General features: G+C 43.8%; 5 protein-coding genes and 1 long non-coding RNA gene across 11 annotated transcripts in view; 1 reads left to right on the plus strand and 5 right to left on the minus strand.

Annotated features, from left to right (window-relative positions):
* gra (granulito) overlaps window positions 1-27,614 on the minus strand; it is a 229,659-nt gene that overhangs the window by 165,298 nt on the left and 36,747 nt on the right. The window lies entirely within an intron of this gene.
* The window catches only part of stmn2a (stathmin 2a), a 198,229-nt gene that overhangs the window by 144,114 nt on the left and 26,501 nt on the right, over window positions 1-27,614 (minus strand). The window lies entirely within an intron of this gene.
* Window positions 596-12,516, minus strand: LOC127601078 (ataxin-1-like). 2 transcript variants are annotated; one of them, XM_052066075.1, is made up of 3 exons: window positions 12,174-12,516; window positions 6,370-8,396; window positions 596-5,816 (listed from the first exon to the last, which is right to left on the minus strand). In XM_052066075.1, exons 2-3 carry the CDS (start codon window positions 8,158-8,160, stop codon window positions 5,145-5,147), a joined length of 2,463 nt encoding a protein of 820 aa, XP_051922035.1. In that variant the 5' UTR covers window positions 8,161-8,396; window positions 12,174-12,516; the 3' UTR covers window positions 596-5,144. The 2 variants fall into 2 exon arrangements, with proteins under 2 accessions (XP_051922035.1, XP_051922036.1); XM_052066076.1 differs by lacking the exon at window positions 12,174-12,516 and adding an exon at window positions 11,306-11,711.
* On the minus strand, window positions 19,229-22,877 carry LOC127601103 (protein FAM8A1-like). The gene is made up of 5 exons (XM_052066119.1): window positions 22,426-22,877; window positions 22,165-22,285; window positions 21,968-22,091; window positions 21,037-21,176; window positions 19,229-20,851 (listed from the first exon to the last, which is right to left on the minus strand). The coding sequence occupies exons 1-5, from the start codon at window positions 22,859-22,861 to the stop codon at window positions 20,707-20,709; spliced, it is 966 nt and encodes a 321-aa protein (XP_051922079.1). The 5' UTR covers window positions 22,862-22,877; the 3' UTR covers window positions 19,229-20,706.
* On the plus strand, window positions 22,595-25,682 carry LOC127601125 (uncharacterized). The gene is made up of 2 exons (XR_007962491.1): window positions 22,595-22,740; window positions 25,135-25,682. It is a non-coding gene; the product is annotated as an uncharacterized LOC127601125 (long non-coding RNA).
* On the minus strand, window positions 24,322-25,170 carry fabp4b (fatty acid binding protein 4b). Its single transcript, XM_052066144.1, has 4 exons — window positions 25,005-25,170; window positions 24,742-24,917; window positions 24,569-24,670; window positions 24,322-24,466 (listed from the first exon to the last, which is right to left on the minus strand). Exons 1-4 carry the CDS (start codon window positions 25,075-25,077, stop codon window positions 24,413-24,415), a joined length of 405 nt encoding a protein of 134 aa, XP_051922104.1. The 5' UTR covers window positions 25,078-25,170; the 3' UTR covers window positions 24,322-24,412.

Raw genomic sequence — 27,614 nt, forward strand, 5'->3', positions numbered from 1 at the left:
GTTACCATTGAATTTTGAGATTCATCTAAGTTCCAGTTATTATGTTTAGTTGCTCAGACGACAGAGAATAAATATGTCAAAAAATGTAGGATGTTATTCTCTCTATTCATTACTTTATTGGTTTTGCCTGTCAGTGTTTCATGACGACAAGTACACTTCAGAGGAAGTACTGTGGCACCCCCTAACGGTAAGAAAAGTAATTGACGAGCAAATCAGTATGAAGCAGAATTATGAGGATGAACAGTGCCCTCTAACGGCAACACGGTGGTGTTTGAATTTCGAAAAGATACCTTTTAAAAAGAATAAAGCTTGTCATATTTAACCTTTAGGAACTTGGTAGAGCCCGAGCACATGAAAGCATCAATCAGGCTTTTTTTTAAATTTAAATGAGCCAATGCTCTATGAATCACCAAATGTTAGGTACATATCTTCTCAGAAAAAAAAACAACTGTAACTGTGCGTGTGTGCGCCTGTGTGGGTGGGTGTGTCGAGAAAAAAGTAAACTTAGAAAGTAAATGATTTTCGAATGTAATATGAAATAGCCTCAACGACAGACAAGGGGAGGAAGCTGGATTTAAAAAGAAGTCCCTCTGAATTACATTAGAGTCTTTATTTCTTTGAATATATTTGATCAAATATGAAATCAAACATTGTAAGTAAAGATGTAACAGTTTCTGACTAGCAAACCTCAACACCATCAAAACAGGGGAACATTATTGATACATAATAAAGCGTAGGACGCCGGGTATCAAGGCTGAGAATTAGCCAAACAGACCTGTTACAAAATTGTTCTCCAAAGTCAGCCTACAGATGTTTTGGAAAGAAAGTGCACATACTGGGTGTGTTGATCTGGTGCAAATAGAAGCAAAATGCCTTCATTTTCTGTTAAATAAGTGATCGTGTAGATTGGATATTGAACATTTTATTCTTCTCTCCAACAAAGTTTTGGAAGACTTTCTTGACTATTTACAATTCAAAAGTTGGCCCCATATGTCAAAGTGCAATTCGGTACTCCACTATAGTCAACAATTATTATTGAAATCTGCCGTTAAATTGGCTCTTACTCTTGGGTCTTTTTATTTCAAAGAACTAATGGATTTTACATTCGCCATTAAGTGTAAATCTACCGGTCCAGTAATAAGCAAGTGGCTGAGGAAATGTTTGACAAAATTAACTACCTGTGCGAAATAGCATGTGGTTTCAAGAATTGGGCCAGGTCTATTTGCCGGCGAATTACCCTGACAACTGCAAGGCCTAAATTCTCAGATAAAAATACCGCAACTGCAATCATCGTGCTTGTTAAGACTAAATCCATTCGCATGTATCCTTCCTTTTCATTTGAGAGATGCCTCTGAGGAGTTTAAGGTGGTTCCACTTTTTTATGCTAAGCTAATCCACTGCTTGCTACACTGTCAGAAATAGAGGTCAAGTAGCAATCAGCTGGCTAATTACGAGACAGCTAGCTTACTATTGTACCTTTCCCATGACCTAAAACGTACAGGCATATTTCCAAATTATACAATGTAAGGGTCAATGGTACAAAAGCAATACCTGCAGATACTACATTTCATTCTGACAAGCTAATGTAGCCCTGAAAATACGATGTGGACCTTTTTTTCTGAGATTGTATGGCTTTGTATTTGCCATTGCGTGTGCAGCATCTTAACTTTTTTCCACAATATTTGTTCTGGTGTCAACACCACATCATATTGATTTATCCGTGCTGCGATGCCATTTTAGATTAGTGTCTGAAGAAACAAACTCAGTTGGAAAATTCCCGACATTGTCCAAACACACAGACTGCTTTCAACTACAAGGTGTGGTTTATCAAACATGACATCGTTTTGGATTTTGTGCGGTTTTAAGAGCATTTTTAGTCAAACAGACCGCAAGGTATTGGGGGCGGGGGGTCCATACATTACACAACATAAATACAGTATACTTATACGATATTGGTAAGCATAGCCACCAACCATATTTCTATTAGAATGCAAAACGAAAAAAAATGAAACCCGTACTTTGCTGACAAATTTTGAATAATTGCGTTATACACTGAAGTGAGCAACGTGAGATTTTGAATGGACAACAGTCGGTAGGCAGTGTTTAGCCTGAGCGGAACACAAACAGAACAGTCAGAATTTTTTTTTCTTTCTTTCTTTTTTTTTTTTTTCTCGAGGATTACAGGAAAACACCTACAGGAGTTAGAAAAGGACAATGACGTTCACGGTGAATGGGATGATCACGTATATAATTTTACACTGTGCAAGGTCAAGTCAACTCTTTGGAGCAGGGGGCCAAATTCAAAGAAGATGGTGTCACATTCATGTATTGAAGCAATAGCTGGACCACTTTGATGGCTGAATCAATGGAATGATTGAAGAAAGAACGCCGTGGCACATACAGTACATAGGCTACATAAGGGTTAGAATATCTATACACACACTGTACACATTGTAAGATACAATTCGCTGTACAAATCAACACCAGCTGGCTTTCAGTAACTTTTCTCTAAATAGTAGCTCTATCCGTCATCAAAAAATAAAGGTGAGATAGTTTGTCCAATGGGTGTTTACATTCCCTGCCTTACTATTCCATCATTACACAAGTCGGACATGATGATAAACAGTCAGTTGATTATCCTCACCGGGTGTTTGGGGACTGCCGTTGCCTTTGCCAACACCCGACACCCACCCGATGCTTCATCAAAGTGCTGCTGCTCATAACATACACAAACACAAGTGATCATCCGCATCCACTTATCGTCTCGGACACACATACATGCATACAGACACACACACACCCTTCCTGAGTATGAACTGTAAAATTTTGGCTCTATTCTTAAAAGGAAATGAAATAGCAAAACGACGGGCGCCACCGAGGCGCTGATGTAGCAGGTATGTACTTGAAGACAAGAACTTCATTGAGGAAAAGATTTTTTTTTACGACTACCCCAGCCTGTTTTTTCAATCAGGCCCACCTGATCAGGTTATGTCTCTCACAATATGCTCACCTGACTCATCAATCTCCCTCAGCTCTACTGAGCACTGCCGAGCTTTCAACTAACTACTTGAACAGAGGATATTGTGCTTATTACTCTGGCAGCTGTTTTCATAGACAGAAACTGTTGACCATCAGTACTCGCCCAAACACTTTGTTGGTAGAACAACTCACATTTTGGCCTAGAATTTCAAAAAATACCATTTCTTTTTGGAAATAATTTGAACAAATCAGGAGTTGTGCACCCTCCACAGTGCAGGACCCACAACATGCCTTTTTTTCCACTGAGCAGTACTTAGTTGGCTCATGACGTGATACGCTAATTGGGACATAAACCACTGCTGGTCACTTATCGGTTGAGTGGATTCATCATTGTTGGATCATAGCTTATAAGGACGCGTGGCTGGAACACGCACATGGATGTGAAAGTTAGCTTAGCTTTGCACTTGACACATCTGTTATCTGAGTAATGTCAGAAAAGTTCCAGACCTGGTGTCAGGCAGGATATTTTTCAAAACCAAAACTACATAGGAGTTTCTTCTTAGAAGGAACGCCCCCTGGTGGCATACTTCCTCAGCCATCTTTGCAATTTCTTCAAGGCCTCATGTCGGAAGTCTTCCGGATACCTCTGCAGTCAATGCGGCCGTCTCGATGTCCACGTCTTCCCTGCTAAGAGCCACGTTCTTCCCCATTGTTTACTTCAGATTGATGCGTTCAATGAGGTTTCCTCATCACGTTTTCCAGTACAATACTCTTTGGAAGTGGGAAAAACCAACCAACCTCACCTGCGAAGAGTACAGCTGAGTTGAGCACATACTATGCAGTGGAATTGCGGCATTGGATGCCGCGGGGTAGTGAGCCTGCAAAGGGACCTGGAAGCTGATGGCGAACGAGAGGATCGCTTACTCGCTGTGGAGCCAAATACTGTACTGTATTTCCCTCAGGAAACCGAAACGGAGCTAAAAGGGAGAGTGAATTTGATCAGGCTTCTGCGAGACTCCAAATGGAGATTGAGGTTTCTTCTTGTCTGCTGGATGCGTAATAAGGCAATTGTTTGCTGTTGGTTTGCCGGCTTCCGTTCATATTGCATTTTAGATCGATACCGTTTCAGAAATAGGGGTGCTGTGGGAGTCCAATAATGTCACTCAAGGAACAATCAAACCTACTTTACACAACAGGGCTAATGGACTCCAAGGTAAAGTTACAAACCGTAGTAATAGTACCCCGAAAGATACAATGATATACTTGTTCAGAGAGTACGTTGTTGCTATGGAGATATTCAGATTGGTCATATTTTGATTGTTTTCGCAGAAACGCTGCATGTAGCCAAGCCTGAAAACACCTATCTCGAGGCTGCCTGCTTTCTTTAGACTTGAACCACTACGGGAAGGTGCGATTGGGCGACTCCCGTCGCAACCATATTGCAGACGCATCAGTATCAAATTGTCGGGTGTTGAATTCATTGAAGGTGCAGCAAACAACACATCCCTGACTTCATAAGTCAGTATTGAGGACAAAAAGCAGTGGTCTACATTCATACCTGACCCCTGCGCACTTCATGTGCCTTACTGTTGACAAACACACAGTCACATACGCACAATCCGCGGCAGCCCATACTCGCCGTGGTGTTGAGACCGAATAAGGGTAACTGTAAAATGAACAGACGTCATGAGGTGGCAAAGATCTCTGCCGTGATTATTGCCCAATCAATATCACCATGAAATCTTTAAACGGTTGATCTCTGACTCCGAAATGTAGTTGCACTCCTAACGTCACACCGTCCAAAGACAAAATCTGACGGCTCGCCTTTTACACATAAACATCTGTTCTGTGCTTGTTTATGTGTGTTAGTCCAGGATGCGATGGCTGCAAAGGATGTGACAGCAGAAATCCAGCTCATCATGGATGACACACTTCAAGGTGCCTTACCAACACTCAAGCTCAACATTCACACTCCACTCATTTTTGCTTACAGCTTGATTGCACTGATTGCACCGTGTGTGCGACCACACACTGTACTTGGGTGAAGGTGGCTAAAAACTGGTGACGCCGTGTAAACTCTGCTACAGTGTTGTAGTCCGACGAGAGAGAACACAGAGTAGATGGAACACAGTACAAACACATTTCTTATAAGTTGCCTCCATAGTCTATCGTTTGATCAGGCATTTTTCTCTGCCGCTGCTCGAGTGGCCCTCTATGCTGATTTTGACCTCCTGAGAGATGACGGAGGGTTTGAGCAGAGTCAACGGAGGCTCCCCTTCCGCCCTTCCGGTCTGGTCCCGCTCGGGAGCGGACCATCGTCTCTTGCGAACAGTGGTTCTGTCTGGATCTCTGGACTGCGTTTTGCAAGGGGTGGGCTTATCCATTTTCTCTGATGCCTGTCTTTTATGTGCGGTCCCAGACATTGCCAGCACAGACTCTCCTCCGCAGATCCCGTCCAGCAAACCTGGATTTCGTTCCATTTCGGTTGGTACCTGCCGTCCTGACACAGATCCGGCTAGCCTTTCGATACCGGAAGCCTTCGTAAGAATACCGCTGTTAGTGCCCGTAGTGTTTGGCCTTGGACTGTTGCACACGGCGGAATCTGTGTTGCTGCCGGGGTCAGAGAGTCTTGTGGTCTTCAGCCTAGCCCCCAAAGACTGGCTGTCTGTTAAAGAATCATTCCTGAGACCCCGAAGGGTCAAGGACACGCAAACATCACCCACGCACAGTTTAGCGCAGGACAGCTCAAAGAGCTGCGTGGTGCGGTCAGGACAGCATGAGGACCAGCCCTGGCCAAATACGAAGAAGGGATATTCGACCAGCACCTCCACACACACCTGCAGAAACACACGTACGTAAACCTTAAGCGTTCTGCCAAAACTGAATGTTTTGCAGGGCATATCTACGAGGGACCGTATACCGCAGAAAGACTTCTTGCGCTGGTCTGGAAAACATAAAGATTACTTTCGCAGGATCAAACTACTTGTCGTACAAAAGGATCAGTGCGGACTTTGCGGTTGCAAAATTATTGAGAAACATTATTCTCTTGTCAGTGAATGTAGCAATTGTACCTTAAATGTGTGTATGCCTGGCGATTCGACCTTTCCTTCTCTGTTTTACTAACTGACTGGAAAGAAGTGCTAACATACTGAAAAATCAGATGATTTTACAACAGGAAGCTGATCTGCAAGGGTGGGGAACAAGCTTGCATATTACCTGAATGTTATTATCTCTAAAAACAATATACTGTAGATATTCACAGCCTATTAATATATGAGGAGTTTGTTTTCTACCATTTTTATTGCACCACCGGGACCAATGAATATTCTATAAAGTGGCATTCAATACGGACAGTAGTGAGACACCACGCAAGAAAAATGTTTCTCTCACCTGGGCTTTGAGCTCCCCCACAGAAAACTGTATGACCACAGCATTAGGACTCTGGCCACTATCGATTCGCTCAACTGTGCTGGAGTCAATCTTCAGCTCGCTGCTGATCTCTGCACTTTGGATGAAGTCCTCCGTTTTGAGATCCTCCACACGCTTCAACTCGCCATCAGCAAGCTGGATGATGGAGCCTCGCATAAAGAAAGGTGGGAGAGCCACAGGAGAGGAGGGAGACGAGATGGTGGGAGAAGCTTGGATGGAAGCGGGGACTGGAGGATTGACTGGGGCTGAGACTGGGATTGGGGACGGCGCTGCCACCACTGCAGGGACTGGGTTTGAAGGCAAGGCCGGAGGAGCTGGAACCGGGGCTACAGCGGGAGAGACTTGATTTCCATCCTGGCCTAGCGACTCACATTTGGACAGGGCGGTGGCAAGATAGGCGTGAGGCATGGCCGTGGATATTTGAGGAGTGGTGGTCGCAGTCAGGGAGCCGACAGCACGGCCGGTCTCCATTTCTGTGCCGTTATTGGCACTGCTGACTGGAATGAGCAGGGACTGACCACTTGGAATGACCAGGTGCTGTGGCAGTGCCGCGTGATAGCTGACCGCATGCTGGTTGGCGCTGGTGATATAGCCAATGATGGGTGTTTGTGCGGAAGAATAAAAACTGGCCGGCAGCTCGTCAGGGGGTAGGGTCGTCTGAATGACGGTATGGGGCGTGACAGACTTGGTCACCTCGGATGACGAGAGGGAGGAGAAGGAGGAAGATCTCGATATAGGTTTCCCTAAACAGATGCCTCCCTTCTCAGTCTGAACTAACGAAATCTTATTCGAACCATGTTCCTGATCCGGGCTGTGGTTTGGCTGGGCCACAAGTACTAAGGAAGTCTGAAGTCCTGTTGGGTTCTGGCCATATTCTGCGGGCACAAGGATGTGTCGGGTCTCATAGCTCTGAACCTGCTGATGATTGGTCGGTTGTGTGGGAGCTTTCATTTGTTTGACAACTTCTAGCTCACCGTTCAGCACGCCCTTAGCGTGCACCTCGGATTTCTTTCCGGCAGAACCATCCGCATACTGAACAACCAGCTGGGAGGGTGCGAGGGTAAGCGTTTGAGGGAGGACAGCAGCATGCGGGTGGAGTTGGAGGTGAGCTCCTGGCGTAGAGACGGCGGCTCCACTGACAGTTAAAGGTGTCCTGCTATCAAGTTGGATGTACTGGCTGGTGACTTGCGGAGAGCTTGGAAGGGAGACGGGAGCAAGTTCTGCGGGAGAGAGGCCAATTTGGAACTGCTGCTCTCCTTTGCTGCCGGGAGAGATTAAAGTAGTGGTGTAACCATCCAGGTGGGGGCGTTGTCCTATGGGGCTGCTATTGGCGGGAACTACATGAGAGGAGATGTAACCAGCATATGGGCCGGAGCTTATGAACTGAACATTGGGTCCAAGCTGAGCAAACTGGATGGTTCCTGTGGGCTGAGGAATGGCTGCGGGATGATAGACTGCGGGTAGCGAGGCCAGCGGCACTGCTGAAAGAGTGGTAGCTGAGGTTGGAATGGTGGGAGGAGAAGAGGAAGAAGTAGACGGGATGGGACATCTTGGGCTCTCCGAGTCTCTGGATTTGCATCGTTCACTGGCTACACTTGCCAGCCATGCTAGGTTCTCAGTGTGGGGAGCAGGTTTGTGATGGACCACTGGAGGAGTCGATGTTGTCACTGCCACTGGCCTGTGCTCCAGCGCCAGAATTTCTCGCTTTTTAGGCGGCAGGCATCCATTACTTCGCTCCTGATTGGATTTCATTGCGCCAGATTGGTTTTAGCTGTGTCTTGTTCAGACTTCTATTGGCGTCAGAGTCTCTCTCGCTCTCAGTGTTAATATCTGCCCTCTTTGCCAAGGCGCAAAGACTCTGGTAGTAGTCCCTAGCATACAGCGCCGGGTCTTAAGGTGGAATCGCCACAGCTCATGAAATGAGCTCGATAAACTTCATGCGGAATCATCCCCGATGTAAGCACTTCTTCCACAATGTTGGCGGGAATCTGATGACAGACGGACAAAAAGAATGGGTAAGTACACGTAGGACATACATACAGTGCAGAGGTGTCACGTCCAGGTCCAGAAAGTAAAAACCCTGCCACCGTTTGGTTTTAGCCACAGGTGCTTCTATCAACCGGCAGGTAAAGGAGCTCCAACTCCTAGTTGAGCAGAAGCACCCGTGGCTTCAGCCAAACTGGCATGGTTTTTACTTTCTGGACCTGGATTTGATACCTCTGACACAATGTGGTTACGCAGATGATCAATTCGCCCTGGCGTGTGTTCTATAATTACATTAGCCGTGCAAGGCTAGCTCAGTTTACACAGCTTATCTTTCCTAAACATGCTTGTTATAAGTATGTGTAAAGTTCTGAATGGACTGCAAAGAGTTATGCAACTAAATATTCCTAAAGTCCACGGTGCATTTTGTATTTGCACTGCTCAACTATCTCAATCTACTATCGGGTTCACACCCATCAGTATTGTACAGAAATATTCTGGTTATGCAACACTTGTTCGCTTGTTTTTCTATTGAAAACAGGCCTATGAAGACATATGTATTTGACAGTTATTGCAATCACGTGTTTCTCAAGTGTCTCTTACAGTGGAGAGCCAGTTCTTAAAAGGCAAACTTCATCGCGATTCACTTCTGAAGTGTGCCCACTTTCATGTTTGTAATGGTGTTCTGCGTCTTATAGCTCTGGAGTTATTCTTTTCATATTTCTTTGAGAGCCGTCTTTAAGCATTCGTTCAAATTTACAAATTGACCCAGATTATTAAATTGCCCCATCCAACAACATTTTCCATGAGAGAAATCAGTACAATGCTATTTTCGTCACTTTTATAATGGAAGAATGGAGTTTCCTGGGCAACAGTGTGTGCAAGTGAACATCCCTGCTCTGGCTGTGTCAAAGCATGAGTGTACTCAGGATAACAATAACGAGTAAGCATCTCGGAACATTTCTTTTTTTCAGATCTCCAAGGCCTTGAGTTGAGTCAGGGCAACTGTAAATACAAACATTTTAACTCCAGCCAGACTTAGTCAGCGGGAGCATAACAGGGACAGAACAAAATAAGATGACATTTACGCGAAGGACACTCCGTAAGTTGTAACAATGTTATTGCTTGTGAGTTTTGTTACAATGTTGCAGCCCTGAGAGACATGCTTTCGTCAGACTATGCTGTAAGTATCTGCGTCAACAAGCCCGTGGTCAATATTTGACTTCAGGGATAAATCAACATATCCTATAGCTGCATATTGCGGATCTCTGCACACACACACACACACAAACACACAAACTTGGGTCAGCCTTGTTCTATTTGTTTACTGTCGAACCTCAAACAACACCATGCACACATTTGCCTTTCATTGGCTCCTCTCCAGTGGAACCGCTACGGTCAAATACAATCTGTCAGGAAACAATAGTCGACCTTTGATTTGTTAGGGCTTTGAAACGGTTTTCCACTGGAAATCAAACACTCACAGCATCATCAGATTTATCGCTAACATGTAAAAAGAAGTTAACCACTGTACAACATAATAACAACAAAACCCGCCAGCTTAACATTGATAAAAAGTGTCAAAGTCAGTTTTCTTCCAGTGAATGTTCTTCATCTCTCAACATCCCGTGTTGAGGTTGCCACATTTATCTGAAAAAAAACTACAGCCTACAAAAAGGCAAAGAATATGCAAAACCGAAAAGGCATCAGGAGGCACAATGCGGTCTCGCGTGCTGTCACGCATGAAGGCAGCTTGAATTTTAGAAGCAGGTTTTGATCAAATCCCCATTGGAGGACTTTCCACTTGTTCCACTATACTTTCCTAGATGTTCTGTTCTTTTATGCAGGCTTATTTGTGGGTCAGTGAACGAGACACAACTAAATTGCTGACGAGCTCGAGGCACCGCAGAGATTGAGTGCATGGTACACACACACACACACATACAGGTGCATAACATTACATTTTGATGAGCTGCATCCTATTTTTCCCACTACATAGGAGGCTCATCACTCTCGGCAACCACAAGTGGTCAACATAAAATATATATAGAGTACTTCGAAATGGACCTTGGTCAGTTTCTGTTTGGACGTGCCTATTGCAAGATAAGACAAGGTCACAAGCTTGTCAAGGAACCAGCAAAAAAAACAAAACTCTTAGTAATGTATGTGATCCACAAAGCCTTATGAGCCACCGGATGTAACAAAGGAGGGCTGGAGAGAAAGAGTGAGGGGGAGGAAATGAAGAACGGCAATGGAGGATGACAGAGTGGTGTGGATGGTAGAAAAGGCAGGGAGAAGATTGGGAGTAAAGAAGAGGGAGAGAGAGAATGGTGTGAGAAAGACAGCGCAGCTCCTCCTGACCCACATTGAGCAGCGCCTGCAGCATCAGCCCCCCGCCTTGCGATGTCACCGCACTCACTCACACTAGACGGCGTGCAGCATCACTCTGTGGCAACAACCCCACCTCAGCAACACCTGGAATGACATCATCATCATCCCAACGCTACACCGCAAGCGAGAAAAGGCAAACAGACATCGAGCGACAACCTGACTTGACATCAAATAAGACCGAGAGGAAGGTGCTCTTCCCGAGACCAACACAGGACTCACGACTGCGCACATGGTCACACATAAACAACATCACTTGATTTTCCAGCCTATTATTAGATCAGTCACTAGCAAGCGCATGCCCCTGTGTTATGGAGAACAAAGGCGAGCTTTCAAGATACGAATGTCACAACGAGTCTAGACGGCATGGACGCTCTGGATCCAGCCCCGGACTGACTGTCCCCTCTGCTAAGATGGGTATGATAAAGGGATGACATCAGACACAAAGGGGCGGAGGGGCAGACGAGTCATTTTCATATGGTGACATAGAGTGATAGTCCCTGGGAGGAAAAAAAAACGCACGTACCACGCTGTGTACGTGTTGCCGTTGTGTGTCCAGGCGAAAGGCGGACGGACGCATGTCCTCTCTTACGCAGCAGTACAAACCTCCACCTGTCCTCGCATTGATCCTTCGCTGCAGTAGGAAGTGAGGCACTAAGGGGGTGATTTTGTAACGAGAGTGTCCCGGCCAAGATAGAATTCCTCCCACAAAAAAAAAAAAAAAAAGAGACCCTGGACTGACATTCGTGTAGGCAGTATTGCTGATATTCAGGTCGATAGAGCAGACATAGATTCACAGCCCTGTTCAGCAGTGGCTATATTTAGAAAACAAAAACATCATCATTGTCAATCTGAGCATGCATGAAACCGCAAGGGGGAATTACCGACAAAGGCATGCATGTGGGATTCTCTGCGTAAAAAATAGAACCGCGGCACCATACACAAGGCAGATCAATACGATGAAGTCTGATCTTTTATCTAAAAGAGACATTTTCCTGCCCCCCGTTTTCTCTGTGTGGAAAGAACGCGTGTGCGTGTCCCTTTAAGAGGCGGGCCGGGCCGTGTGCTTGACTACAGCCAAAGAACAACAGGCGATGGGCTGAGCGCTCAGTGTTTGTCTCCACAGTGACTCCAGAGTTCTGCATCAGTGCCGGACACACACGGAACACACACACACACACACACTCGGGCAAAATGACACGCAGGTTGTCTCTTCTTCCACAGCAAGCATCTCAACACCCGACTCTCCGTTTTTCGTTTCGAGCACGACGGTGTCGAGAGTAGCTGGACAGAAAATACTACGATGCCACAAATCGAAACGCAAAGAGACAAGCCTCCTCCTCCTCCTGCTGACACCCCCTCTTCTGCTGGTTCGAGTGCTAAGAATAGCTCACCAGTCTTTCCACAGCCGCCGCTTGCAGAACACGTGCAACGATTCCTCCCGTGTGCTTCAACGGGAGCGGATCCCGGAGACGTAGTTCCTCGGCAGCGTACTCGGCTTCCTTTGTGCGACAGCCCGTTCATGCCGCTCTTGTGAGGACCCTGTTGCCACTCCGTTGGGCCTGCAATCGGCCTGATGGCAGAGGAGGTCCCCCCCCCACCCCCACCTCCTCCTCCGCCGGCCCCCCCTTTCCTGTGCAAAAGCCCACGCCAGGTCTTGCGTGCGAGGCTTCTCCAACGTGTGTTATGCAAGGCCACCAGACCGCCAGCTCCCTCTCTCTCTCTCTGTCTCTCTCCCCATTTCTCACTGTGTCTCTCCCTCCCTCCTCTTTCTCCCTCAGTACTCCAACTGACGTGGCTCCTCCCCCTCCGCCAGCCCCATCAGCCATCAGGTATTCATTCAAAAAAAAAAAAAAAACACACTACTTGGCTCCTCGCCCAGACTACGCTCACGCAGGGAGGGTGGGAGGGTGGCACTGTGAAACAGACGGAATGGGGCGTGGGAGGGGGGGGGTTGGAGAGCCAGAGAGGGTTTGCATAGACAGACATGGGTGCGTGTGAATATAAAGAACTATTCACATGGGCATATTCATGCAAAGACATTGGCACATATGCACGTGCACAAAACTGATTGAGGATTACATTGCGGAGTGAGTGAGCAAAGCCCCTTTAATGCTCTGCCCTTGTTCATTTTCATATGCACACCCCCCCCCCCTCTCGAGGCAAATCTCCATCTGATCTGCCCTGCAATAATTGAGCTTCTCTTCAGATGGAAAAATGACTCAGAGTAACCAATAAACAGTCTTCCCCCCACTTTTTGCCCCCTGAGATATTTCCTCTCCATTCACACACACACACACACACACACATGGAGCAAACTGCACAAATAAACAGCCACGAAAAGCCACTTGGCCCTCTTGGGCCCACTTTCCCCTGCTGGGCACAGGGCAGGGAGCGAGCCAGGCTCCACTCTCGTGCCAGGACAGACTGCTATCTGCTTCTCTGCAGGCGCCACATGCAGGGTGGCCCCTCAAAAAGTGACAGCACGCTGTGGGGGGAGAGTAGGATCCAAGAAAATTGTGCACTTACAAGAGGACTAATAAATACGCTGCAAGGTCCTTTTGGTTATATGGGAAGGATTCCAATGGCTTCTTTGGGAGGAGCGGAGCAAAATGTGTTTAATATACAGTGTACTGTATTGTTTGTGAACAAACGTCCTTGTAAAGTAGTGTTTTAATAGTCTTTAATAGATGGAATATTTGGCAATTACGAGATTCACAAATAATTTCACCGTATTGTGGAAGAAAGTAAAGCGCACTATATATCCCAAACAGTTGTTTGAACTCTCCACTAATTTAGTAAATCCGTACAGGAATACCAAAATACATCCATTTAAAAGGAACCCAGAAGCTAAAGTATGATTTTAATTGACAAAGTCTAAGTACACTTTCTATCTCATATCTATTTTCTTTAGTTTGATAAAATGTAAAATGGAGTTTTTTTTTGTTGTTCACAAAAGTGCTTTTGCAATTGAGTTTTTTCCTCCTTAAATTGTGGAATCAGTCAAGCGAGCCGAAACAAACTTTCAAATGGAAATTCACAATGCCGTCATGCCTAAAGTTGCGCTGCACTGCGTGCGTTTGAGACTGAACCAAGATAGAACCGTCAAATGTGTCCGTTTGATCTAAGACTTTTCCACGTATGTGTTGCTTCATTTCTTCAACACAACCGAGACCTCCATGACCTACTTACAGCTCTGAAAGTTAGTGCGTGATAATTTCCATGCTGCCAGAGTGGTACTACAGTCATGCGATCGTGACAAAATGACAGTAGTAGAGTAGTAGCGCATATTTCAAGAAGCAGGGTATTGGGTACATCCACGTACAGTATCTCGATATATTAGACATTCCCGCGTGCGGTGGAATAAGGTCGCCAATCCAAGCCTAAAAATCGACAGGTTACCTTGAAAAGTTGGAGATGTCCACAATGAATGGAATCCAAGTATCATCACTGGCCTCGGGCTTTTCTGTTTCCTCACAGCGGCGTGTTCTTTGGAAGTGTGGCAGACATGTCCAGACATGTCGCACTGATGCACACACGAGCAAAAGAAAACGTGATGCAGAAACTGGATCCCAAGCTGATTTCGTGAGGGATATTTGTTTGTGAATGGGGCTTCTTGAGCTCACTTGATGCATTGCGTCATAACGTGGAGGTCAATGACAGCAAGCCTGCTGATGACAGAGCTTGAGAGAACCGTTAACTGGGCTATGTTGAGGTTTGTTGTTCATATGACGTCAGAGCGGTCTTCTGTTGACTTAATTTACTTCCACGCCATTGGAATAAAGGAGGTTATGCAAGCGGAAACAAAACGTCACCATAATGTTTGTTCCCTTTCTTTCTTTCGAACAAGGTGGACGTAGCAATGAAGACAAGGAGCGGAATTTGTTGATAAAAGGATTCCTGAATTTCTTTCTGTAAGGCAAGAGCAAAAGTTCCATTAACATTGATTTGAGAAATTCCTGAATTGTTGGTTTTGATATTTGAAAACGGCGATTTGGTGTGCCCACACAGTTTTTTGACGCATTATTGAGAATCCAATTTTTGAACTAGGCAGGTCAATGCAATATGCGATATTATTGGCTGCAACCAGGCACGACATGGGCCGTTGCAATATGATTGGCCGCTCCACACAGGTAGGACACCGCATCCATGCGGGTTTGGCAGTATCAAATTTAAAAGGAATATATCGTGAAGCACACCAACCCTAATCCACCATAACTCAAAATGTGATTCCTATTTGGACGAGTCACGTTATTTATCTGCGAGGCAGTCGCTCCTGCCTTCAGAGGGTGTGGATGCAGCAGCCAATCATATTTCTGCAGGCTGTCTCATGCCTAGAACTGATCATAACACTTTTTTAACAAGTGGTGGACGGGGGGAGCTTTTAATGGTGATGGAAAGTTTTAGCGGTTTTGAAACCATAACTCCTGGTAGTCGAGTGACTACACAGTGTAGAGGTACCGGGTTCAATTCCAGCTCCGGCCTTCCTGTGTGGAGTTTGCATGTTCTTGCGTGGGTTTTCTCCGGGTCCTCCGGTTTTTCCTACATTTCAAAAACATGCATGGCAGGCTGATTGAACAGTCCAAATTGAAATGGACGAATGCTGTCATACAATTCGTATATTTCGTATATTATAATTGAAGATAATGCACATTGTATTTTATCTATTCAGCGTATAATGGCTATTTGAACTACAGTAACTTCAAATGTTAGCATTTAAAATGTAAACTTGAGTTCAAACCTTCCATGAGCTGTCACTTTATCGTGGTGGAGGTATTTGAGTGACCCAATGATATTAGCATCTAAATTGTCTGGGGCTACAATGTCTCCCAGCTGGCTTTGGAATGCCTTAGGATCCCCCAGGAGGAGCTGGACGATGTGGCCGGGGAGAAGGAAGTCTGGGCTTCCTCGTTTAATCTGATGCCCCTGCGACCTGACCTCGGTTTAAGCGGAAGAGAATGAATGCGATGACTTAAGTTCAATTAAAGCTTGTTCTTATTCAATTCATTCATGAGTATAATTTTTTTTGTTCTTAATCATTCTTGACATGCAACAATAGAACTGAAGCTCGACTCTGTTTGATTGTATCCTACCAGAAGAGGTGGGGCACCCTGGGGAAATTGTTTGCATTAGTAAAATAGAGAATGGAGAATAGTGAGTGGGTGGCAGCATTATGGGAGCGTGTGCTAGCAGAGTAGGAGGTAAAATCACCCTGGCGCGCAGGTCCTGTCTGAGAGCAGACCTTCCTCCGGCTGTGGCTGGGCACCGGTTCGGAAGTAGCAGCACGAACGCCCCAACGCTATGCGGGGAGAATGTGAAAGTGCTTGCTGCCATGGCAACAAGGCCGCTCCACAGTCTCCAGTCCACATTAAGAAAGACTGCTCGCAACGTGGCCGCGGTTCAATGGTGAGGAGCATGACACGCTGAAAGAGACTATTGAGGAGCCTGTAGCCTTAGTTCATGGCCACAGTACAAAATCATCAATCCACAGGGAGGATGACCTCATTTTAGCGATTTGGAAATATTGCATCTCGACCCGATCACCATTGTGCCTCGGGTTAAGAAGATGGGCACTGGCGTTAGTGCTGCGAATTAAAGGAACAACATGAATCAACTGCTTTTATAATTCTACTCGATTAGAAAACAAAAAAATGATAGGATTAGAGAATGACCATCCCCTCGTGATGTCCTTAAATCACCTACTGTATTTTGGTCTATGTTGGTGGACCAGCCGGGGCACGTCAGGACAACGTACGTTAGCATGAACGCCAATGCTAGCATCCGTATTTTCAGGTGTGTACAGGGCGTCTTGAAAGTCTCGTCTTATAAATAAAATGTATTATTATTATTATTATTATTATTTAAGAAATCCAAAATTGTATTTTAGCAGACAGTGCTTGTCCTGTAGAGCACATTAATTAGCTTGACTTCTTTAAAGTCTGGCTATACCAATGTGACATGTCCTTCAAAGTAAAGTTTGCTAAATCTTAAGATATTACACAATTTGGCTACAAGGTGAGTTCATATTAAACTCTAATTGCCCCACGAGTATAAATAAAGTTTTCGGAATCTGAAACCGGGCAAGAATATGCAATATTGTATAGTCACATATTACCCAAAAATGTTCCAACTGACACCTATGCTAACTACACACAAAGTCTAACTCATTTAACTTTTGTTAGAAATTAGCTAATTTGTTGTTCGTTGATAAAGGATTTTGCCTTCACCACAGTGGTTAAAAAGCAAATCATAATTCACAAGAGGAAATGGAAAGAAACTATATTCATCACTGTTGCTTTGAATGTGTGTAATTAAAACTTCTGTTTTTAATGCTGAGAAGAAAAGTACCGGTCCTAAAAAAAAAAAAAAAGCATTTCAGTTTAGTGAATCACTTTAAAAGCTCCGGGCACATCATTTCTCCATTGCAGGAAATGGTTATGAACAAATGCACATAACACTGGCAGTTCATTGTTGTACTGGAGGATGTTTATCCTTTTATATCCGGAAAGACGTTTGGAATTTTTTCTTATTTTTTATTTTAAACAATCGGTCCCTGAGTAACTGAATGTTTGTTTTGGGAATATTTGATAGTTAAAACATATTTTCCAACACAGATGACAATGAACCACAATTAGTTTCTTGTGTTGATACTGAAAGCGAAAATCATCAGAACTAAACAGGTTTCTCTTCGGCTGAGTCTGAGTGCCAAGACTCCTTTTCATTCAGCTCAAAATAGAAAGTCACTGCTTACGCACGTCTCCACAACATAGTTTAAGCAGTGCCAGGCGGGAGTGATTTGTGGGGGGGAGTAACAGAATCACAGGGAACCAAAAGTATCTGGAAAATGCCAAACGCAACTAAGGGCGTAAATCATTGGCTTCATCTGCATGTGAAAAGCCCAGGCGCCTCTTGGAATAAAACCAATGTGACATTCTCAGCATGTTTGTATCAGATTGATTTACATGCTGCGTCACGTGATCTGACAGGTTGGGTTCATATAAGGAATCCAACCATCAGTTAAATGACCTCGGTGACCCCACTGAAACTTGCCCACTCCCCCTCCCTACTGCGGCAGATTCACTAACGCATAGCAGCAGCAGAGGGCAGCACTGAGTACAACTGAAACACTGGAGTGGACTACCGGTACTTTGACAAACACATTGCATTTTCAAATGGATAAAATGCAATAAGGGCAGTATGTGAAATAAAAACTGACACATACATCATAATTTTAAAGATTTCAATTGTAAAAAAAAATCCAATACATATCAAATGTCAAGCCTATTTTTCCTTGTGTACGCATGATTTATTTGCTGCAAATGCACATCGGACCAAGCAACGGTGTCCAAATCAGTCCTCCCTGGTTGTCAAGACAACCGTTTTGGTCCATATCATCATAATACTAAATAGAGAACTAAAAGCAGGAGAAGTCCAAAAGGTTATTGAATACCCACGCTCACATGGGAACCTCACGATTGTACATCACTCATGAAGAGTTTTGTGCTTGCCTCGTATTTATTTTTGTAACAGCAGCAGCGCTCAGCGAAAATGTGCTTATTCATGTCACGATAACACTTATTTATTCACTAGCCCAGAAATGAGTTCATTCATAATAGCTTGGCCAGGCGGTATGTTGGGAAAAGTACTGTCCTTGGCTGCTATCAATTCTGGTTAAGAAGCAAAGGTCCCAATTTCAATGACAACGTTGGTGATGGATTTAGAAGAACAAGTATGATTACTCCAACCATTTACTGCTCTGTGGATTTATCCGGTTACAGTTGCTATAACTGAGACGACATTATGACTTCAATTTACAAACACAAGGTCGACTCTCACAGCAGTTGACATAAATGATTGGTTGTAGCTAATGGAGAGCGATGGCACTTGCTTAACCCATGGAGAGATTTATTGCACAATGAGGTCATTTAACACAAAGGTTTGTCATAAATTGACCTTTCTCAGAAATTTCCTTTCTGCACATTGTCTCTCTCTGGATGGGGCCTACACGACATGTCAACGTACAAAATTCATGTGGAGCAGGACGCATGGCAATTTAATCAGCCCACCACTTGTTCCACTGCTCGCTGGAGTTATTTCACATCGAGGGGTTGTGTCAAAACAATGTCAGTGAAAGATGCAGTCATTGGCAAATGCGCGGCAGCACAAGACTATAAACCCTGACAATACTATGAAAAGTTTTTCAGCACATAGTTTTTTGATAAAAACAAGTCAACAGACTGCCAGACAAAACGTTTTAAAAGCTACACAACCAGAACTGGAGACAGATATGATTAAAAAAGCAATTGTTTATTTCGATTAAATAACATTTGTCCCAATTATGTTGCATCTGCTGAGCCAAAGAATTATCAGAGACGTTCCAAACACAATGTCGATGTTTATAGCCTGCTCTCGTCTCATGTGAAGTTTGTGGGATATTTTTTTTGGGGGGGGGGGGGGGGTCAAAAAAGTGTAAGCAGACCAGACCGCTGGGCTTCAGGTTGGAACGGCAAAAGTCAAGTATCCCCGAGGTCATGCAATGGTTATTAGAAAAAAAAATCCTCAAAAGTCACAATTCACTTCTGCCTTGGCCTCATTGCATTTACACAAAGTAAGCAGACTCACATTCAAAGCAGTAAGACTCCAGTGCCATATTGTCACTTAAAACAAAGAGTGTTTTATTTTACCTTTAACAATGGTTTACGTCTTTTGCCACTTGGCTTGTTTTTGTAAAGAAAGCTACAAATAGAAAAGCTTATGTGAATTATTTTCACTTTGTTATTCTTGGTCACGAAAGACTCACTTTTGTTACATTTAAATATTAGGAGTGGTTCACTTCCGTTAACACTTGCATGATCGTTGTGAAAATGTAGCTTAGAGCTTTGCCTGTATCCTTGATAAAGATTTTATGATGCAACAGTTTGGCCTTGGTACAAATGATTTCTATAAGTTCCTCAACCACACGTACGGCTGCATTCCTAAACTGATTGCGTATGACCTTCGAGCCGGAGTGTCGAACAGATTTTTGTCACAGGCCACATCAGTTATGGTTTCCTTGAAGGGCTGCTATGACTATGAACGCAAATAAATGTATGCTAGCCTCATATTACATATACACAACAAATTGATGAATTACTACTTTTGAAAGCAAAGGCCTTAAAAGTTGTTCAAATGTTGCACCTATTTATTAAAGGGGGAATTGATAAAAAACAAAATAAAATGCATGCAATATCGCAACATTTTTAAAAGTGAAAACAATATGTAAATTCTATATTTTAGTAAGAAAAATGAAGTAAATGGACACAATTTGCTTTCATGGGCCACGTAAAATCATATGGCAGGCCAGATCTGGCCCCCGGCCTTGAGTTTGGCACCATTGCCTGAGAGGCTACACTGTAGTCCAATTCAATCGCAAGAGTTTTTCAATTGCCTTCCAATAGCTTAGTCTGTCTCATAAAATCATGCGGATTGCCAGAACGTGGCAAGATGAGGAAGAGTCCAAGTTTCAAAACACAGATTGTGCCTTTGAAAAACAGAAGTACTTGAGCACCTGAAACAATAAACCAAGAGGCCCCATGTTTCAAATTATTATTTCACTGACACTGAGGCTAGCGTGCTACAAATAAATAGATTGCGAACTGAAATATAGCGCGAACAAACACTCACCCCAGATCTACAATAGTATTAAAAAAAAGGCAAATCTCACCCCCCGTCATATTTGAAAAAGAGACGTGAACTTGGCACAAAGACCCATGCAGCCGTTTGGTCAGACACAAACCAAGTGCAGGTTGCGGCTCAGCGATCCAAAAGACCGTCTCTGCCCTCATTATGGAGCCCTGGTGCACATGAACCAGAAATAAGTTCTGCTCATATTTAGTGTCAAACACTTGACGCGGTGCGCTCTGCAGGTGGCGGCGATGCTCGTCTGGGTCATCTGACCCTAGAGCGCTTGACAACAATGGTGCCAGCGACCATGTCGTACACAGTCCTGTTGTGCTGGAAGAACAGAAGCGTGACAAAAGCTGGGAAGAAGAAAGCGATTGAAAAGTTCTTGCTCAGGGCTCGCACAGTTGATCTGTCAGGATTGATAGGGGAGGAAAGGAGAAAAAAAAGCATCATTAGAGAGGTTTTGTCAGCAATTTATGTTTTAAGAGTAATGTTGTCGGATTAGTAAAAAAAAAATATATATATATATATCCAAATGTTTTGTGGGAGTTACAATTAATTTGTTTGATTTAAGGGCAGCATGGTTCCACTCACGCGGACAGAGACACGTCTGTTGCCGGCACCACGAGGACCCGGTTGGGCTGAACCAGAACTGATGAGTCACATGTCACAACTCGAAGTCCAATGAGGAATTTTCCAGGGGTTGCTCCTCCAGCTCCCCAAATACACACAATCTGCAGATACACGTCTGTGGTTGATTGCCTTGCAGCTCAGAGGGGGGAAAAACAGGGACTGACAAATAAGGCTGTCGACTTAGAACAAGTAAAAATATCATATTTACCAAACACTGCCTGTCCAAATTCATAGACTGCGTCCTTCGAAGGACCCTTTACATGCTGGGTCCTCCGAAGGCTCGTCCTCATGTAGCCTCTGTGAACTACATAAACAGTGGTAAATTTGAACAGGCCGACCATAGAGGAAGAGCAGCGCAGAAATGGGGCGGGGAAGTGTAGGCAATGAAAGCGCACTCCGATGTAGCCTTCACTCAGAACCATGGACACAAAGGCCAGATGTGAAAGCTAGATTCGAAGGGTGTGTGAATTTGGGCACCGGCGTGCGATCGTGTCGCACCGGACGTTCTGTCAAATTCGGCCTTTGGAGGATGTAAACTACAAATTTGGACACAGCCACCGTTTTATTCTTCAAATAATGTCAAAGAAATACAGTGGAACATTTAAAGATCGATGATCATGAGGTCAGACAATTTTGGAATTACAAAACATGACGCATGATGTCCTCTAAGCCATCACAGTAACAACCAAAAAAAGTTCTAGAGCTGTGTTACACACAAGTGTAACACAAATTTCCATTTCCTATAACATCATCCCCTGAAAAAAATGTTGATTGTTTTCAGGTCTTAATATTATGTGGTGTTCTTTTGTAAATTTACTAGCATGGCAATTGCTAATTACTCAAAACACTTCCTGTACTGTATCACCCCTCGTGTAAAAGTGACACCCCTTACCTCATAAAAGCACACTAATATTGGGTATACAAGAGCAAACAGCATCATTTTCTGCAACTCCTCCATTGACGTTTCCTCATCTATTTCGTCGATGATAAAATGCATTGCAAACTTGGACACATCCCTTAAAGAGAGAAAAAGCAAGAGAGGCTATTAGGGATTACAAACAAGCCTCAAGCATCACTGCATGAACGGACTTGATTCCACTCAGGTGCATAATACTGATGATAATGGTCGCTTTGATGAAAAACAGAATGAAGAAGTCCACAATTTCAGCAAGGAGTCTTTGGAGAGGTGAGGGGATGGTGTACTCTCGACCTGGAGATGGATCAGAAGCCTGGGTCAGCACAGAAGCTTTCGGGAATAGTGGGTAATGCTATTGCAGAACACTTAGAGGGTGACTGCATAGCTTAATGCCATTGCAGCATGTTGTAATGCATTGATTTTCTTCTATTTACCTGGCCTGCGCGCGTTTCCATTCTCCTGTGGCAGCTGCTGCGGCTGAGTGGGCACTGCAGCCCCGCCCGCGACTTCACCTCCTCGGCTACTCGGGGAGCCGGAGGCGGCCGCATTGAGCGACAAGGGAACACCGTAGTACTGAGCGTTGTGATCGAGACGCGCCGTCGACGTCCCGTTGACCGACTGGAAAACACACGGATAGGACATGGCTGCTGACGCCGCCAGCCAGCTCTGCCAAGTCACAAAGCCGGTGGAATATTGGCACATCCACGCCTGTAACTTCTCGCAATACTCCGCGGTGGTGCAACTTTCAGGTATATCTTTCTCGTCTTTGGGTGTCTCCTGTCGGTGTGAATCTTCTCCTACGCGGCGTTTAAGCGCATTAGAACCTTTCTTCTTATCGGAGTCCATGTTTGTGTTTTCCGTGTCCGCCATGTTGGACGAAGGTGACGCAACGCTACGTCACCATGAATATTACACGAGTCCGGAGTGTTTTTTTTTAAACTAGGATTTGACGGAGTAGTAACGTCAACCGTTTTTTAAAATGTACTTTTAAACCAATTGTGTTTTTCCACCACGTAGAGATTTAAGACAAACTCAATATTGACTAAAACGCACGCACGCACACGCGATGCCCCCCACGTTCTCACTCTTGAAAAGGAATGGTACAGGCCAAATTGGCCAACGAATTTGTACAAGGTAGACGAAAAATAAATTACTTTGTATATGTCTGAATTCTTTAATCTAAAATCTAATTCTCTCTCTTTCTCTCACTCGGGCGCGCGCGCTGTGTGCGTGTGCGTGTGTGTGTGTGTGTGTATTTTTATACACAGTGTATACGGCACAGTGCTTAACTGGTTAGCACGTCCACTTCCCAGGGTTCGATTCCTGGCTCCAGCCTTCCTGTGTAGAGTTTGAACGTTCTGCCCTTGCCTGCATGGGCTTTCTCCAGGTACTCTGGTTTCCTCCCACATTCCCAAAACATGCATGGTATGTTAATTGAACACTCGGAAGTGACCCTAACTGTGACTGGATGCTTGTCAATGTGTACCATGCCGTCTGCCCAATGACAGCTGAGACAAGCGGCTCAGATAATGGATGGATCTATCGATTAATAATAAAAAAAAAACCCAGATTGCATATTTCCCCAGTGTGGGACGAATAAAGGATATCTTATCTTATTTAAAAAACACTGAACCAGTCTTAGGGGTAAAGGATTTTTATTGACTAAAAAATGTATTTAGAAGCGATTATGTTCCCTTGTCATCAAGTCTGGCACACCAGGGGTCCACTGCCTCAAAGAGGCTTAATTAGGACAAGTGCACTTGCTTTATTTCCAGTCTGTGCATCCAAGACAATTGGACTAGCAAGTGAGGGGTCAACGCTTTGACCTGGAGGGATTTGGCCGCACCACCACCCAGTCACAAGAGTCGACACTGATATTAGGAAATGTTTCTTTGCTCGAACAAAAGGCCTTTGTCAAGATTTATTTTTATTAATCTGTCCATTCAGTTCTCAGACTTCAGAGCAACCTATGCGACTTACTCGTCAATGACACACGAAGTCCTCTTTAGTACAAAGTCTGAAGTCTTAAATATAGGTCAGATGTTGAACCCTAAATTCCTGTTAAGCACAAAAGAAGCCTTAACACTTAATTCTTAAAAAGATTGTTCACATGGTCATAGAATTAGTCTGTTATTTGCTGACCCAATTGTGCATGTTGTAATGTGACAATTTGTGGTTTTATTTTTAAAAATTGAAGCCCCCCAACCCCAGCGTTGTTGTGATTATATATATATATATATTTTTTTTTAAAGGTGGGAGAAGCAGAGGCTCCCTTGACTTTGAGGGAAACATTTTTGCCACAATTTAAAATAATCAGTCAAAGAAATGTGTAGAACTGACACTGAATTCTTTGATTTTATTGTAAATTTTCCATTTACAAAATGTACTTTGTAGTTCAACATACATTGATGCAAGAGTTACTTAAGCCTCCTTCTCATAGGTCCTCATTGCAACAACATCACCCATGATGCATTTCTGTGAAGACAAGATTCACATGGTTTTAAATTAACGAAAATGGGGGGCATTTTAAAGAAACAAAGCAAATGTTGCATTTTGCCATAGCCGTCAGCAACTTACAGCTGTCAGCTTGCCATCCTGAATCTCTCGTTCTAGTGTTGTAGACTTGCCATCCCACGTCTGTTTTTGCACAAGTTTGCCATTCTCAAAAGTGATGATGGTCTGCAGACGGAACTTGCTTTAATTGCATGCAAAATGACCGTTTTGAGAAAGTGCATTCATTAAAAACCCACCTTGGTGTTTCGATCATCTGCCGTGTTCTCGTCAAACTCCTCATTGAGTTTGAATTGAATTTCTTTGGTCTTGAAAGTGCTCTCAGACCTCATTGTGATCAGGCCCGCATCATTCAGGTTGATCACAAGATTGGGCTTAGCCATGTTGCCCACCTGCCGGGTAGCAAAGCCCACACCTCCGTGCCATACAAAATTTGCTTCAGTTAGCACCACTTTAGAGCAAACTCATTATCCAACTATGCCAAAGTGAAATGTATCCTTACCAATAGCCTTCATGTATTCATCAAAATTCTCACTGGCAGTAAGCTTCCAGGTTCCAACAAATTGCTCAACCATGGTGGAGTAAAAGTTGTGGCTCAGAGTCACAAAATATAATTCTCCCTTTGGGTGCAGGACGCAGACAAGAGGACAGACTGACACACGGTGGAAATGTCATATTTGAAGCCCAGTGGGGTGAGTGCTTGATGCGGAGCCGCCCAATCAGGAGCAGGTGCCGCCATTGCCATGGTGACAATAGGGTTAAGAGGCGTGTCTTCAAATCAAATTCTGGTGTGAGGGTCTGAAGGGGCCATGTGGCGTCTTTTGACTTATTTTCACAAAGTAGCACATTTACTTCATGTCAACACAAAAAGAGGCTTTCTTGATGATCGTTGAATAATCGCGATGGGCAAAGTATGGCCTGAGCACACATACAGCCCACTTTGTTTTTTAAACTAGCCCATTAAACCAGCATTTACAGTATTCCTGTCATTTTTTAAACGAATCCCATTATACAATTTGTTGCATATTAGTGACATAAAAATACATATATCTGTATAGTGATCAATGTTTCATTTATTTATTTTTTTATAAATAATTGATTGTAACTGAATTAAAAAAAACGAAAGCATGAGATTTATCCATCCAATACGAGTAAAATAAACTATACATTTTACATTTTAGATTCATATTTTCTTTTATCCTATTAATGAATGACCTGGCTATTTTTTCCATTTTACAAATAAAATCTAGGCCAAAAGTTTGCCCATGAGGATTGTAAAGTCCACTGCAAAATTATCGGTTTCTATGGGCATACTATTTATAGGTGCCTGTATATGTTTTGGTAAAAAAAAAAAAAATCTACAATCTGCTGATAAAATTACATCCAAATTCCAAATAAAAAGGATTGTCATTCACAGCATTTATTTGGAGGAATTGACAAAAAGTAATGGAAACAATTCACGGCCCTTTCAGATATGAAATAATGCAATGCAAAGGAAAGTTCTTATTCATCATTAAACACCATATGAGCCTACTTGTGGTGTATCTGTTCAGAGTTGAAGTCACACCTTAATGTGCCTTAGCATGAACCTCACCCGTCTTTCACATCGCTCTCGGATGACTGGATGCCACTCCTATACTGCAAACATTCAAACAAGCATGGTCTGCTTATCTGGTTGTCATCCATTCACAAATCCACTGACTTGGCCGTGTGGTATTGAGTGTTGTGCAAACAATACTCAGATTTGAGAGCCACTGTCAAAATTAGAATTAGTCATTTGGAGTTCCCTTGATTTCTTCCAGAGCTTTTTAGTAAACACACAAATTCAGTCAAGTGATTTCTGATTGCATTTTTAGATTCAATTAGAAAACCTTTGTTCGTCTCGCAATGGAGAATTTCCCAATTCACAGCAGCAAATTTATGAAAGGAAGAAGTAGAACAAAATATGGAAATATGGCTGGAAAGGCAGCCACTCTCGTGGCGCCATCTTGAAGTCAAAATAACACATAGGTCATATTTTTTCATACATCCATTTTTTTTACACCACTTATCCTCATTAGGGTGGCCCGGTGGTCGAGTGGTTAGCGCGTCGACTTCACAGTGCAGAGGTTTGATTCCAGCTCCGGCCTTCCTGTGTGGAGTTTGCATGTTCTCTGCAATTATTCACATTCACACCAATGGACCATTGGAGCCAAGATCTTGGATTTGTTAACCACGAGTCCATCATGCCGCTTGAACCAACTTTAAATTTTTGCACAAAATCCCTGCATGTTTTTCACAAATATTCTATATTCTATACAAATATCTATATATAAAATCTATTTTATTCATTCATTCATTCATCTTCCGAAACGCTTGATCCTCACTAGGGTCGCGGGGGTGCTGGAGCCTATCCCAGCTGTCTCCGGGCAGTAGGCGGGGGACACCCTGAATCGGTTGCCGGCCAATCACAGGGCACACAGAGACGAACAACCATCCACGCTCACACTCACACCTAGGGACAATTTAGAGTGTTCAATCAGCGTGCCGCGCATGTTTTTGGAATGTGGGAGGAAACCGGAGCACCCGGAGAAAACCCACGCAGGCCCGGGGAGAACATGCAAACTCCACACAGGGAGGCCGGAGCTGGAATTGAACCCGGTACCTCTGCACTGTGAAGCCAACGTGCTAACCACTGGACTACCGGGCCGCCCTAATGAGGATAAGTGGTGTAAAAAAAATGGATGTATGAAAAAATATATATATATATCTATTTTAAACTATCATTAAATTCAAAGTGAAATAACATATTTGTGCATTTTAAATGACACGAGGTTGCAGTATTTTATTTCAATCAGCAATGAAATTCAAAGGACTTCATGTTGCGTTATGAAATACTTTTCAGTTTTCCCCATCTTTCTGCAGGGGCTAGATCTTACCACTTGATGGCGTGAGAAAAGCGTGTGTCAGAACCTGACCGCGTGTCATGAGGTCCAATGCAAAAGCTGCATGAAATTCCTTCGCTTATGAAAGGATAACGCTCATGAGAATAATATATTTCACCTCTGTAATATAGTGTGAGGTCATGCAACTACTGTATATTATAGTAAAAAGCACCAATATGATGCAGTTT

Source organism: Hippocampus zosterae, chromosome 5 (genome assembly GCF_025434085.1).
Source record: "Hippocampus zosterae strain Florida chromosome 5, ASM2543408v3, whole genome shotgun sequence".
Lineage (NCBI taxonomy): Eukaryota > Metazoa > Chordata > Actinopteri > Syngnathiformes > Syngnathidae > Hippocampus > Hippocampus zosterae.